Source organism: Hemitrygon akajei, chromosome 1, assembly GCF_048418815.1.
Source record: "Hemitrygon akajei chromosome 1, sHemAka1.3, whole genome shotgun sequence".
Classification (NCBI taxonomy): Eukaryota; Metazoa; Chordata; class Chondrichthyes; order Myliobatiformes; family Dasyatidae; genus Hemitrygon; species Hemitrygon akajei.
Window position 1 is genome coordinate 131,345,369 of NC_133124.1, and position 14,781 is coordinate 131,360,149.

General features: G+C 42.1%; 1 protein-coding gene across 2 annotated transcripts in view; it reads right to left on the bottom strand.

Annotated features, from left to right (window-relative positions):
* Positions 1–2,421: 2,421 nt before the first annotated feature.
* neto1l (neuropilin (NRP) and tolloid (TLL)-like 1, like) overlaps positions 2,422–14,781 on the bottom strand; it is a 640,883-nt gene continuing 628,523 nt past the window's right edge. Inside the window, exon 10 of one of the 2 annotated variants that reach the window (XM_073051771.1) lies at positions 2,422–3,347. In XM_073051771.1, the coding sequence (XP_072907872.1) occupies positions 3,254–3,347 (94 nt within the window). In that variant the 3' untranslated portion in view covers positions 2,422–3,253. The remainder of the gene's footprint in view (positions 3,348–14,781) is intronic. The other variant, XR_012099689.1, reaches the window with a different exon arrangement.

Here is a 14,781-nt window from a genome sequence, read left to right on the forward strand (position 1 = left end):
AGAGTGGCTAATGTTGTCCCACTTTTCAAGAAAGGAGGGATAGAGAAAACAGGGAATTATAGACCAGTTAGCCTGACGTCAGTGATGGGAAAGATGCTGGAGTCAATTATAAAAGAGGAAATTACGACATTTGGATAGCAGTAGAAGGATCAGTCCAAGACAGCATGGATTTATGAAGGGAAAATCATGCTTGACTAATCTTCTGGAGTTTTTTGAGGATGTAACTATGAAAATGGACAAGGGAGAGCCAGTGGATGTAGTGTACCTGGACTTCCAGAAAGCTTTTGATAAAGTCCCACATAGGAGATTAGTGGGCAAAATTAGGGCACATGGTATTGGGGGCAGAGTACTGACATGGATTGAAAATTGGCTGGCTGACAGGAAACAAAGAGTAGTGATTAACGGGTCCCTTTTGGAATGGCAGGCTGTGACCAGTGGGGTACCGCAAGGTTCAGTGCTGGGACCGCAGCTGTTTACAATATACATTAATGATTTAGATAAAGGGATTAAAAGTAACATTAGCAAATTTGCTGATGACACAAAGCTGGGTGGCAGTGTGAAATGTCAGGAGGATGTTATGAGAATGCAGGGTGACTTGGACAGGTTGGGTGAGTGGGCAAATGTATGGCAGATGCAGTTTAATGTGGATAAATGTGAGGTTATCCACTTTGGTGGCAAGATCAGGAAGGCAGATTACTATCTAAATGGAGTCAAGTCAGGAAAAGGGGAAGTACATCGAGATCCAGGTATTCTTGTACATCAGTCAATGAAAGCAAGCATGCAAATACAGCAAACAGTGAAGAAAGCTAATGGCATGCTGGCTTTTATAACAAGAGGAATTGAGTATAGGAGCAAAGAGGTCCTTCTGCAGCTGTACAGGGCCCTGGTGAGACCCCACCTGGAGCATTGTGTGCAGTTTTGGTCTCCAAATTTGAGGAAGGACATTCTTGCTATTGAGGGAGTGCAGCGTAGGTTCACAAGGTTAATTCCCGGAATGGCGGGACTGTCATATGTTGAAAGATTGGAGCGACTGGGCTTGTATACACTGGAATTTAGAAGGATGAGAGGGGATCTGATTGAAACATATAAGATTATTAAGGGATTGGACACACTGGAGGCAGGAAGCATGTTCCCGCTGATGGGTGAGTCCAGAACTAGAGGCCACAGTTTAAGAATAAGGGGTAAGCCATTTAGAACAGAGATGCGGAAAAACTTTTTCACCCAGAGAGTGGTGGATATGTGGAATGCTCTGCCCCAGAAGGCAGTGAAGGCCAAGTCTCTGAATGCATTCAAGAGAGAGTTAGATAGAGCTCTTATAGATAGCGGGGTCAAGGGATATGGGGAGAGGGCAGGAACTGGGTACTGATTGTGTATGATCAGCCATGATCACAGTGAATGGCGGTGCTAGCTAGAAGGGCCGAATGGCCTACTCCTGCACCTACTGTCTATTGTCTATTGAATTCTTTCTTCCTCTAACCAGGCTATCTTTTCGTTAAAAACACCCAACAAATATGGACACCCCTACATATGAGCAAGCTGCCACAATATTATTAAATTCAAATGCCAAACATATTTTTTGACGGCATGCTCATTCCTACCAACAGCAGTAGTACTTGCTTCTCACTCTCCACTTTCTTATCAGTCTTACAAAATTATGATTCGATTTTTACAACACTCCGGATGTATGGTGAATAAACTGAATAATTTTGAAGGGATATTTTATGATCCATGGACAATTGGAATTGAACAAGATCTCTAAAGACAGACCCCATTCATTACCCTTCATTTCATCTTATGGGAGACACCAGAACAAGTGGCATTGATTAGAAGAGCAACACACACAAAATGCTGGAGGAACTCAGCAGGTCAAACAGCATCTATGGAAAGGAATCAGGAGTCGCCGTTTTGTGCTGAGACCCTTCATCGGGACTGGCCATTGATTATAACAATGCTACTAAGGGATGAAAGGAGGAGACAAATTTCAGAGACATCCAGGAAATAATTCCCAAATGAGTGCATTCATTCAAAATTGAAAATGACTTCTTCTTTGGGTGAGGGTGGCTGAACAGAGCGGCGCCACGTGCATTCTGCATTGTGCGATTATGATGTGTATTATGGTCGCTAGTCATGTTAGTGGCGGCATGGTAAGAGCAAACCGGATAAGTTGTGTATTCGTGGCAGTCTGTAGCTTAGGACCGCAGACGTGATATCTTCGCTAAATGCTGAACTGTATCTTGCTAATCGCTAATAAAGGATTGAAGAAGGGAATTTGACTCTTTGGAGCTGTGGGCATGTTACATGAGTATAACAGCTCCGAGGGGCCACCGTTGTTTTGTTTCAATACAATGTTCAAATAATAAAAAAAACAAACCTCTATTCAATAATTTAATTATTTATTTCCATTTCTCGTAAAAAGCCTAAAGCAATGCAATAACAAAAGGAACAACAACATACATATTCGACAGTTAGAACTGGCAGCTTGTGGGAACAGAATGTCTCATGTATAATGGAAATAAAACTGGAAACAAACTCAGTAAAATGTCATGTTCTTGGTTTTATATTGCAGTATTCAAATTTCAAAATGGAACTTTTTTGCATTTAAACGACAGCACCTCCTCAATAAATGCAGAATTGCACAGACATTTTTACAATTTAATGTTAATGCTCGGAGGAGACATCCGAAATAATTACATTCTTTTTTTCGGGGCGATAATATCAAAGAAGATTTCACTGCTCCTGCTGTGTCCAAATGTGACCGTGAGCTGGGAGATTTGGACTTATTAAGCAAATATTTCTCTGAAAAAAATTTGTTTTTTTTAAATTGGAGTTGCACTTTCATTGGTAGAAACTTGCTGTACTGGAGAAAATAAACACTGCATTAAGATGCAAAATATATTCACTCGGGGCATCAATCACATGCAGTTAGAGTGCGATGAATCAAGCCATATGCTGGGCTGAGATGCCTATCGTTTAAACAGTGGTGGTTTCACTGCAAAGAATTAATTGCAGCAGTTTCCAAACCTGAAGTTTCTATTTAATAAATGCTCCGCCAATTATGCGAATCCAATCCCTGTCGGTCGATGAGTATGGGCTCAGGCACTTAGAATTATTCATTTTTTTCTCTCTCTCTGCATCTATAATGTGCTGCAGTGTGAGACTGGAAATGATGCTAATGGTGAAGAGCCTGAAAATATGTTGGACATCCTAGTTAGCCAGGGTGAGGGGGTGGGAGTGGGTGGACGGTGAGCTTTGTTTAACAGTGGTGGAGGAAGTAAGGTTCTGTTTGTCTCTCTTGATGTATTTCACATTCATCACTGTCATTCTCGTCCATCCTCAGGAGCATCCCCCTGAAGAAGAGGATAAGAACATAGTTAACATCATAAGAAAGCCCAAGAAAAAGTACTCTGTCAACCACGTGTCCACTGAAAAAGTTATTTAGTTAGTAAAGAATCAGGAGATAACAAACCCATTCATTCTTTTTGCATTCTGCTCAAATGTCAATAGATCGCAGGAAATAATTTCACTAATTCAACCAGCTGATGGTTGTGACAGTACCTACTTAACAAAGCACATCCTGATTTTGGGAGCTTTCCAGGTAACAGGCTCTTATCTGACAGGCAATCTTCTTGCCAATCTTGGACATCAAGTTTTATTGTCACCTTTCTTCCTTTTTCCCGTTTTGCTTTCTTACAGCGAGCCTCAACGTTTATTATTTTACTTTCTTCACCCCTACTTTCATCCTCAATAATTTGAAGACAAGAAGCTTTCCTTAGTTTTTTTTCATAGAACCACAATTTTAAAACTTCAGCTTGATGTCTCTTAATCATGACCACTCAATATGCTTTATCTTCACTTGTTCTTTGGCATTCTTTTTGGTTTCTTTATGGCATTCCACATAACCAGCCTTGCCTAGGTTTTTGCAATACAGATGATGAACAGAAACATCTGTTTCTTGCAGCCAAAGCAGGAACAAGCATTTCAATGTTTCTAACACAATGATATCCCAGTCAGTTTCCACAAACAGTGATTCAGGGCGACATGATAGCGTAACAGTTGGCACAACACCTTACCACCGACCAGAGTTCACTTCCTGCTGCTCTCTGTAAGGAGTTTGTACATTCTCCCTGCAACCACACGGGTTTCCTCCAGGTGTTCCAGTTTCCTCCCACAGTCCAAAGACATTCTGGTTAGTAGGTTAACTGGTCATTGTAAATTATCCCGTGAATAGTCTAGGGTTAAATCGGGGGATTACTGCCATGGCTTGAAGGGCCAAAGGGCCTATTTTGTGCTGTATCTCAATAAATAAATAAAACGATCATTGTGGAAACACTTTTATCTTAGTTCATTTATTTATTTGGAGTTACAGCACAGTAACAGGCCCTTCTGGCCCAGTGAATCCACGCCACCCAATTACACCCATGTGACCAATTGACCTACTAACCTGTACGATTTTAGACTGTTGGAGAAACTGGAGCACCCAGAGGAAACCCACGCGGTCAGGAGAACAAGGGGCAAATTCTTCACAGACAGCCGTAGGAATTGAATCCCAGTCGCTGGCGCTGTAAAGCAGTTGTGCTAACCGTCGTGCTACCATGCCACCCTCAAATGCAAGCCTTCGATTGACCAATACTCTGGAGTATTGTGTGATCACAGCACCGCCGACTGCAATTCCGTAATGGCTGTCTGTCTTGATCTCCTCGGTTAAATGTTACAATGGAAAACATACGCACAAAACAGAGTGCAGTGGAAACCATCTTCCTTATTGCCCTGTGAAGCTGAGCCCACTTGAGTTCAGGTGTAATGAAATCTTAAAAAAAATGTAAGCCTGGCACAATTATAGTATAAAAACCCAAACCACATGTTCATGTTGGAAGGTCTAGAAGACCAGTAAGACTTGGATAACTCAGCCTGTTAAACATTATGATGAAAATATGGTTTTGTGGGAAAAATGGTCAGCAAAACAAAGTAACTAACTTGCATTTTTCTATATGAACTTTGTAACCCAATGTCCTGAGCTTAGATTTGGAGATCGCAGTCTTTAGTAATCAGGATGCAGCATTTGAGTGCAGAAAAGGGGAATGTCCACTCATATGATTCAGTCACTGTCTGTTCTATGATTAAAAATACCTTGTGCTATGGAGGTACTTAATTGCTCCTGGTTTTGGATCTCTGCTTGTGTGACAGTAGTCACATATATTCACCTGTTCAGCAGTATAAATATATGCTAAATTTGCTCTGTAACTCACAGCCTTGCTCTCTGCTGCAGGCCCTCCATGATAAATAAATGCTGGATCAATGTATCACCGCATGAAGTCCGGTTGTACTTTGACAGGTTGTAATTTTTTATACTCTTTCCACAGACGTTGCCCGAACTTCTGAGCATTTCCAGAATTTTCTATTCTTAGTTAGAATTCAGGAGGGTGTTTCGATATTTTAATTTTTACATTGCAGGTTGTTTTATGTTTAAAGTGATAATGTCACAGTAGATGAAGAGAGCAAATCTGGGATTAGTTCCTGATGATCTTTGCATTTCTTCAACTGAGCAGATTGGCTTGGTTTCCGTGCACTGTAAACTATATATTACAATGAGCTGAATATTTTTAGTCTTTGTAGAGGGATTGAGAATAGAATGTACATAAACCAGAGTCTGGATTCAATGGTGAAACGTTGGTAAAAATAGAAATAGAATGATAGATAAAAATAAAATATTATATAAATATTATACTGCAGAATTACTTTCTTGAAATATTGCAACATGGGGGAATAAGTCTCTATATTTGCACTGGGTAATTTTTGGTCTGAAAGACATTGGGTGCAATTAACATGATGTTAAAGCCATCCATAAGAACAGTAACAGGATTTTATCTTTTTTTCTTATTTAATTTCTCTCGATTGCTTTAATATGGCTGTTCAGAGGGTTTCAATGATGAAGGATCGGCAAATAAAACTATATTTCTGGAGTACTAGTTAGGCTTGGGCAACTACTTTTGCACATTAGCAGAAAACCAGATCATCTGTTCTACCATTCTCACATAACTAATAACAATCACTGTTAGCTGAGCTACTATTTTGACAGTAAAATTTAATTCCATGCATGTATTTTTAGAAAGAAGATTCAGGCTCATCAGATATAATATGTATTTCAGAGATTCCTGCAGTAATGTTGTTTAGAGATCAGGTTTCAGCTCAAACTGTTTATCCCACTCAATACATTAGAAATAACTGGACAGTTAGGGAATTAGAATCTGCATCTCAATAAACCAAAACATATTTTGTTTTAATGATCCAGCTGTAATAAAGGATTGATGATGACAATTACATTGCATCTGGGCTCTGCTCACTCAAACTGAACAGCTGAGCTTTGATAATAAAGCCTTTGTTAATGGAAGAATAACCTTGAGTTAGCCCATTAGATTGATTATATCTTCTGAGATTGATCTTCGTGATTGATGAGTCAAGCATTTATCAAAGTGAGTTCCACAATTTCCTTTGCCCACTGTATCATCAATAATAATCTATTATACACGAAATACCACAGCGACACATGATGGTCAGGGATTTATTTGTTTATTTATTTAAAGATACACTGCAGGGCAGGCCATTCCAGCCCAACGACCCTCACCACACAGCAACCCACCTGTTCAACACGAGCGTAATCACAGGACAATTTACAATGGCCAATTAACCTCCTGAATGGAACGTGGGTGGAAACCGGTGCCTCTGAAGGAAACCCACTTGTTCATGGGGAGGACTTACGATCTCTTTACAAACGGTGCCAGAATCAAGCTCCAAACTCAGATGCCCCAAACTGCGGTGGTGTTGCACTAACGGTTACGTTACTGAAAGCAAATATTCTTATGTTTAGTAAAGAGTTGCAGGTTAATGTACCGACGGCAGTCACTGAGATAATCAATCATTGAATTGGTTAACAGATAGATCAGGAAGGGAACTAAAGGCCTTGCACGAGGCTGCTCCTTACTTTAATGGTCCAATGAAGAGACTCAAGGGCAAAGCCCGTTACTTGGATTAAATCAATACTTGGATGACTTGTTTGGGCAGAGGCTAAGGTAAGAAGAAACTAATGACAATATGTGAGAGATATCACAATAGCAATGTGCTGCCAGGAGATAACGATAAATTGTGCAGAAGAACAGGCTGAAAGCAAGGAAAACACAAGTTGCATGGCAAAAATGATCCATAAGGGAAGCTTTGAAAATAAAATCACATTTAATTATGCCAGTATTTTATGCAAGTGTTTTATATTAATGATAAAAATTATCTTTATTTCAAATCAAGTAATTCATATAGTTAAGTCCTATTTCTAAGATTAAAGATGCTCAATAAAATTTAACTAATAGAACCTCCCCAGGCTTTCTTCTCAGTTAGTCCCTTAATAATAATAATTCACAGTTTGCTTCATTCTGTAAAACGTAAAACCAAAAGTAAAGTGCCTTGACATTAATGCACAATTGATTTAAATCTGAATATAATCTGTGCAATTCTGAAACCCTCTTATTGATTTCACAAGGCTAAATAAGAATAATACATGCAAAATTAACAAACTTATCATACAGTTTGCATTCTAAAAGTTTAATGTATGTTTATTCATTGTTGTACACATATAAATGGGGACAATTTGCATACTGCTAATGTTCAAAGAGAAACCCAAAAAATACATTAAACAAAACTACTGTGGGTGTTAGAAATCTTAGGAAAAATAGATCTCTGCAGAAAAGTCAGGGAGTCTTGGGAAACAAAAGTTCAGGTCGATAAACTGTTGCATTCCTGGTGATTTGTTCGTCATCAACAATGACACATGCAAGAAACAGGAAACACAACTGTCCTCTCTTGAAGCAGACGCTCAGGGTCTGGACTAACATGACTTGCCTGCCAACCTCCTTACAACTGTTGAGATCTGTCTGCTAGGCAAACAGCAGGGAAAGGTAGGAACAGTAGCTTGTGTCAGTATAACAAAACAATTGTGATTATCAAAAGAGGTTCACATCTAATGTGCAACTAAGATTGACGCTCTGACCAATTGAAGGATATTAGTGAACATCCCCATTCTCTTCGAGTGAAGTAGGTCAACGTTAACAAAACATCAACATCGTACATATTGCGTCCCAGAAAACTACATTGTTCAGAAAAAAATATTGTGCATGAATTTTACACCAAGTCATTTATAAAGATTATTTTCTCCTGGTAAGGAGGTTGAGTGAAAAATGTTGGTGTTACTAAATACAGAGGAATGATGTCCTGCACATCTAGAAGATTTCAAAATAAAAAAAAGAATCTCTCCCACGGGTTGTGGGGTAGTATGTCAGGGCTTGTGGGGACGTGAGTCAGGGTTTGTGGGAGTGGGAGTCAGGGATTGTGGGGGTGTGATTCAGAGTATGTGGGGGTGTGAGTCAGGGTTTGAGGGGCTGTGAGTCAGGGTTTGTGGGGATGTGTGTCAGGGCACATGGGGATGTGTGTCAGGGTATGTGGGGATGTGAGACAGGGTATCTGGGGTGTGAGTCAGGGTTTGTGGGAATGTGAGTCAGAATTTGTGGGGATGTGGGTCAGGGTTTCTGTGGGTGTGAGTAGGGTATGCGGGGTTGTGAGTTAGAGTATGTGGGGCTGTCAGTCAGGGATTGTGAGTTAGGGTAAGTGGGGATGTGAGTCATGGTTTGTGAGGGTGTGAGTCAGTGTGTGTGGGGTTGTGCGTCAGGGTTTGTGGGGATGTAAGTCAGGGTCTGTGAGTGTGTGAGTCAGTGTTTGTGGGGGTATGAGTCAGTGTGTGTGGGTATGTGAGTCAGAGTATGTGGTGATGTGAGTCAGGGTGTGTGGGGGTGATAGTCAGGATTTGTGGGGATGTGAGGCAGGGTTTTCGCGGCTGTGAGTCAGGGTTTCTGGGGATGTGAGTCACAGTTTGTAGGGGTGTGAGTCAGGGTAAGTGGGGTTGTGAGTTAGTGTTTGTTGGGATGTATGTCTGTATGTGGGGATGTGTGTCACATTTTGTGGGGATGTGAGTCACATTTTGTGAGGATGTCAGTCAGGGTTTGTGGAGATGTGGGTCAGGGTTTGTGGAGATGTGGGTCAGGGTATGTGGGGATGTGAGTCAGGGTATGTGGCTGTGTGATTCAGGGTTTATGAATCGTATGTGGGGATACGAGTCAGTGTATGTGGGTGTGTGTGTCAAGGTTTGTGGGGATGTGAGTCAGGGTTTGTGAGGGTGTGTGTCAGGGTTTGTGGTTGTGAGTCAGTGTGTGTGGGGTATGTGAGTCAGGGTTTGGGTTGTGAGTCAGCGTATGTGGGGATGTGAGTCAGGGTTTGCGGGGATGTGAGTGAGGGTTTGTGGGGGTGTGAGTCAGGGTTTGTGGGGATGTGAGTGAGGGTTTGTGGGGGTGTGAGTCAGGGTCTGTGAGTGTGTGAGTCAGTGTTTGTGGGGGTGAGAGTCAGTGTGTGTGGGGTATGTGAGTCAGGGTATGTGGGATGTGAGTCAGGATTTGTTTTGATGTGAGTCAGGGTAACTGGGGTGTGATTCAGGGTTTGTGTGCGTGTCAGTCAGGGTTTGTGGGGATGTGAGTCACTGTTTCTGGGGATGTGAGTCAGGGTTTGCTTTGATGTGAGTCTGGGTTTGTGTGGTGTGAGTCAGGGTATGAAGAGGTATGAGTCAGTATATGTAGGAATGTGCGTCAGGGTATGTGGGGTTGTGAGTCAGGATTTGGGGGGATGGTTGCCAGGGGGTGTGGGGATGTGAGTCAGGGTATATGGGGGTGAAAGTCAATGTATGTGGGGCTGTGAGTCAGGGTTTGGTGGGTGTGAGTCAGGGTATGTGGGTGAGTGAGTTAATGTTTCTGTGAGTGTGAGTCAGGGTTTGAGGATGTGAGTCACGGTATGTGGGGATGCGATTCAGGATATGGGGGGAGTGAGTCAGGGTGTTTGGGTGTGTGAGTTAGGAGTTGTGGGGGTGTGAGTCAGGGTTTATGGGGATGTGAGTCAGGTTATGTGGTGAAGTGACTCAGGGTTTGTTGGGTTGTGAGTCAGGATATGTGGGGGTGTGAGTCATGGTTTGTGTGGGTGTGAGTCAGGGCATGTGGGGTGTCTGTTAGTACAGCAGTGTGGCGGTTAGGGTTAGGAACCATTCTATAGCCGATTGAATTTTGGAAGAAGATATCTTGTGTGTCATCATATATTACTTCACAGCCTATGAAGAAACCTTCAGGTATCGGTCAGTACATCCCGTTGGCCTATTGGCTTTTATTCTCGTTAATCTTCCAATGCCATCAAATTATCAACCATAAATTCAACTATTTACTCAAGAGATGCTGAAAATACAGAAATAAACAGTCACCATTTTGTACTGAGAAGCTTCATCCAGACTGTAAATGAAAGGGGAAGAATCCAGGAGAAGAAGGTGGGGCAAGGGGCACAGTACAAGATGGCAGGTGATAGGAGAAGCCAAGTGAGGGGGTGGGTAGGAGAGGGAGATAAAGTCAAAGGGCTGGGGGGAAAGGGTGGAAGGGGTAAAGGTCTGAAAAGAAGGTAACTGATAAGAGAGTGGACCCTGCACCTTGTGAGAAAGGGAAGGAGAAGAGGGAGGGAGATGATGAGCAGGGGAGGAGAAGAGATGAGGTAAGAGAGGAGACAGAGTAGGGAATGGAAAAGAGGGAGGGGGAGGGGATAGAAATTTCTGAAAGTCAGAGCAATCAGTGTGGGAGGGCTACTCAGATGAAATATAAGGTGTTTCTACTCCAACCAGAGAGGTGGAGTGGACGAGGCCAGGGCAGTAGAGGAGAGCGTGAACCAGTATGTCAGAATGGGAATGGGAAGTCGAATTAAAAGCATGGCCACCGGGATATTCCACCATTTAAACTATTTGGCACATGTATTTCAGGCATTATATTCAGTGTAAAATTAATCGTGGAAGGAATGAGAAATAGTAGGTCTTGAATACACAACTGAGAGCATAAATGCAAGTATAACCAACTGATGACAATCCACATACAATCCTCAGAACTATTCAACACTCTTAATGTTTTCAAATAAGACCAGTTTTGGGTAACCGATTTTGTGCATTCTCCTGGTGCTTCTCATTCACGTACTTTTTCTTGCTTTTTCTCCCTTTGCTCTTCCTCTGGATGTAGCTAAGTCGGCGTGAGTTTGCTCCATTACAGAATGGGCAATTGCAGGGGGCAGTTAGGGTGATCGCAAGCAGCACTAGGCTTGGATGGTCTGACTTCTGACTATATCATATTATAATCTGGATCAAGTGATTGTTGGGACCAGGACACTCTCAGATAAGAGCAGAAGTGCCTTTTGTAAAAATGAATTTCAAGGTGGCATATGGTGACACACCTGTACTTTGATAAATTTACATTGAACTTTGAACTTTTATTAAGAGACAGTCCCAAGTTGTTATCCGTGGACCCACTGATAATCTCCCCAGCTGAGGTATCAGTTGGCCTGGCAATCTGAAAAAGGGGAGATTTAAGTGACAGCATAGGCTCTAAATCTGGTGGGTTCTGATGCTCCCGCTGAAACAAATGGGGATGGTTGATGCTTTACTGCTGCTTGTCCATGGAAGGAGGAGAGGAGGTTTTGGGGTTCTAATGTTTTTCTGTAATTTATTCTTTGGGGTTCTGTTTTTGTGGATGTCTGTGAAGAGTAAGAATTTCAGGTTGTATACTGTACGCATTGCCTAATATTAAATGAATCTTCTTCATCTTCGGTGTCCTGTGTCCCGGTAGGCAGGAGCTGTTATGCACTGTATTTCATGCATCTGAGATATGAAGTCTTTCAGAGTATGGTCACGATGAGGGAAGTGGAAAGTCAAGAGCAGATGGTTGAAACACCTGAAGATATTGAGGTAAAAGAGAGAGGTGAACTTCTGGTTCCCCTATGACCACAGTCCTGGGCATCCTATAACAGGACAGGGACACAGAAAATGTTCTTACTGTTTGATGCAGTAGCTTGAAAATGAGAGCAACATTCCCCAACAAGTGTGTAAAAGAGTGCAAGAGTATGCACATAAGATAATAAAGTATACGGCAGTGGAATCTCAGTGGTAGGCTTCTACACAGAGAGAGGTGGGCACTACCAAGGGTGGCGATAGAGGCAGATAGATCAGGGACAGTTAAGATGCTGAGGACTGCATCAGCAAGCCAGGACGATCTCCCTCCTGTCGTCCTTCTGCAGTGCAGCAGCCTGCAAGCTGAGCGGTGACTATGAGCTAGGCTCCGATTCGGTTGCTGACTGCCATCTAATCCATGGAGGCATGCTGTCAGCTGCTGTCAGTCAGCACTGCTTCATTTTGCAGAAGTGCAGAACTTAATGGAATTATTTGTCTCATAACATGAGCCAGCAGGGAATACAATCCGAATAACACATCCAAGATGCACAAGATCAGGTCTGGATGAAAACCAACAATATTGAGTCAAGTTTTGAAGGATCCTGCACACGATACGAGTTTACCATATGTTTTACTGTCCCTTAGTTAATTAAGTGAAAAAAAATGTTTTAGTAGGAAAAATAGTCCACGAGAAGTTTACCTTTGATAGCAACAATTTGCACAATGGCAATATCTAAAATTTTTAAACATTTTAATGCATACATGTGCACATATCTGCGTACACACCTGTGTGCAAATGTACATGTCCACGTGCACATGTTGCTCAAAGCAACTTCTTGAGATTTCTTTCATTTCTTTATGACATAGGCCATTCATTCCATCCAATCAATTTCATCAGTAGCATTCCCTTACTTATTTGCTTGTAACCTACTTATTCTCTCTGCACACACAAGATAACAGAGGAACTCAATAGGCCAGGCAGCATCTATGGAAAGGAATAAGCAGTCAATACTTTGGGCTGAGACCCTTCATCGCGACCAAGATGCTGCCTGAGCTGCTGAGTTCCTGTAGCATTTTGTGTACGTCACCCTGGATTTCCAGCTCTTCTGCGTATGCCTACCTACATTTGATGGAATTTACAGTAACCAACTCACCTAACAACTAGAACGCCTTTGAATTGTGGAAGGGAGCCTGAATATCTGGAGGGATGATCTACACAGTCACAGGGAGAACATGCAAACTTCACTCAGAAAACACCACAGGTTGGGATTGAAACTACATCCCTGTAGCTGTGCAACGGCAGCATTACCCGCTCCATCGCTGCACCACTCTCCTCGACTCGGAGTTATCATTTACACTTTGAATAGAATTTAAACCAGCAGCCGGTTTAACCTGGGATCAAATTATCCATAGCCAGCTACATGCTAAATTGTATAATTCTGACTCAGTCCTCAATTCTAAGTTGCCCTGAACCAAATCTGATTCTAGACCAAGGTCATGATCCAACACTTTAACCTCAGCTGAAGTCCTAATCTGCTTCAGCATCTGCAAGCTTGTCTGAGCTATGCAACATGATACAGCTACAAGATCCAAACACAAGTAGAATCATGGCAACTATCAAATAACACAATCGTCAATTAACCTGTAATCATCGCAGAAGATATTGGAGGAACTCAGTGGGTCAGGCAGGTTCTACAGTGAGAAATGGTTGATCTTTTGGGTCGTGGCCCCTTATTTCTTTTATATGCTTCAGGTCATTTCCCTCCATTGCTGCTGCTGACTCATTGAGTTCCTCCAGCACTTGTTATCATATCTTCCAGCATCTGCAGTCTCTTGCATCTCAGTTTAGCCAGCAATAGTTGATACTTCATTCAAGGTGACCTGACTTGATCCCAGATGAACCTCCTTCTCCAACCTGGTGCTCACCCCCAGCATAACTTTTTTTTGCAAAAGAACGTACAAGCCCAATGATCGGTGGCAAACAACTTGGGCCTCAAGTGCCACCAAACTTCATCGGGATGGCCCAATGTCCATAGCAGTCATTAGTCCTCGGCCCACAAACAATCAAGTAAGTACACTAAATATGTACAGTACTTGTGAAGGTGATAGGTCAGTCCATGTGAATACAACAAGCAATGGCAAAATAGTGAGAAATATTAAGGAGGGAGGTAAATTTTAGTCAAGACTTTCTGAAAACTCTCTTGATTGTTACGCAAGCAATAAAAACTCTTAGAACCACCTACTTGAGCAGAAGCAGAAGCCAAGGCTTTATGGGTTTTCCCTTCTTCCATTTACTCTTCTTTGTGATTCTTCTTTGTTGCTGATTCCAAGAGCTGTCCTCTACACTGAGTACTGGAATGCTAATTTAGATTACTTCATTAGTGGAATCATTATTTACCCTCCAAGATTTCGTGTGTGGTGTGGGATTCTTCAGATCCATGATGTTTACCTACAATATGATGTGTTAGGCTCCTCAGTCGTCAACAATATCACCGACAGGCCGCCTTCCCCCGATAGCTACCCTTTAGTTTGACACATTGGATCCTAGCAAAATGAAAATATCATGACTGTTGCCATGGTGCCAAGTATTGATGTGTGCAATTTGCTGTATTAGGTCATATAAGCATGATGTTGCCAGAGTGAAATGCTTTTCTTTCTCATACAGGGCAGAACAAACAATCAGCAGCGGCAGTTGAAATGAACCTGCCGCCCAAGGCATTCGAGGCTGTCAGAAAGATTACAATTATAAAGCAGGCATGTGTTGACTCCCACTTTTTAATTCAAAAGGTATTTGCTCACTTTGACTAGCAAGCATCATTAATCTCTGTTACACAAAAGTAAATACAGAACTAAAAACCGTGTACAGCACACACAAAATACTGGAGGAACTCAGCAGGTCAGGCGGAGAGGAATAAACAGTTGGCATTTTGGAACGAGACCCTTCATTG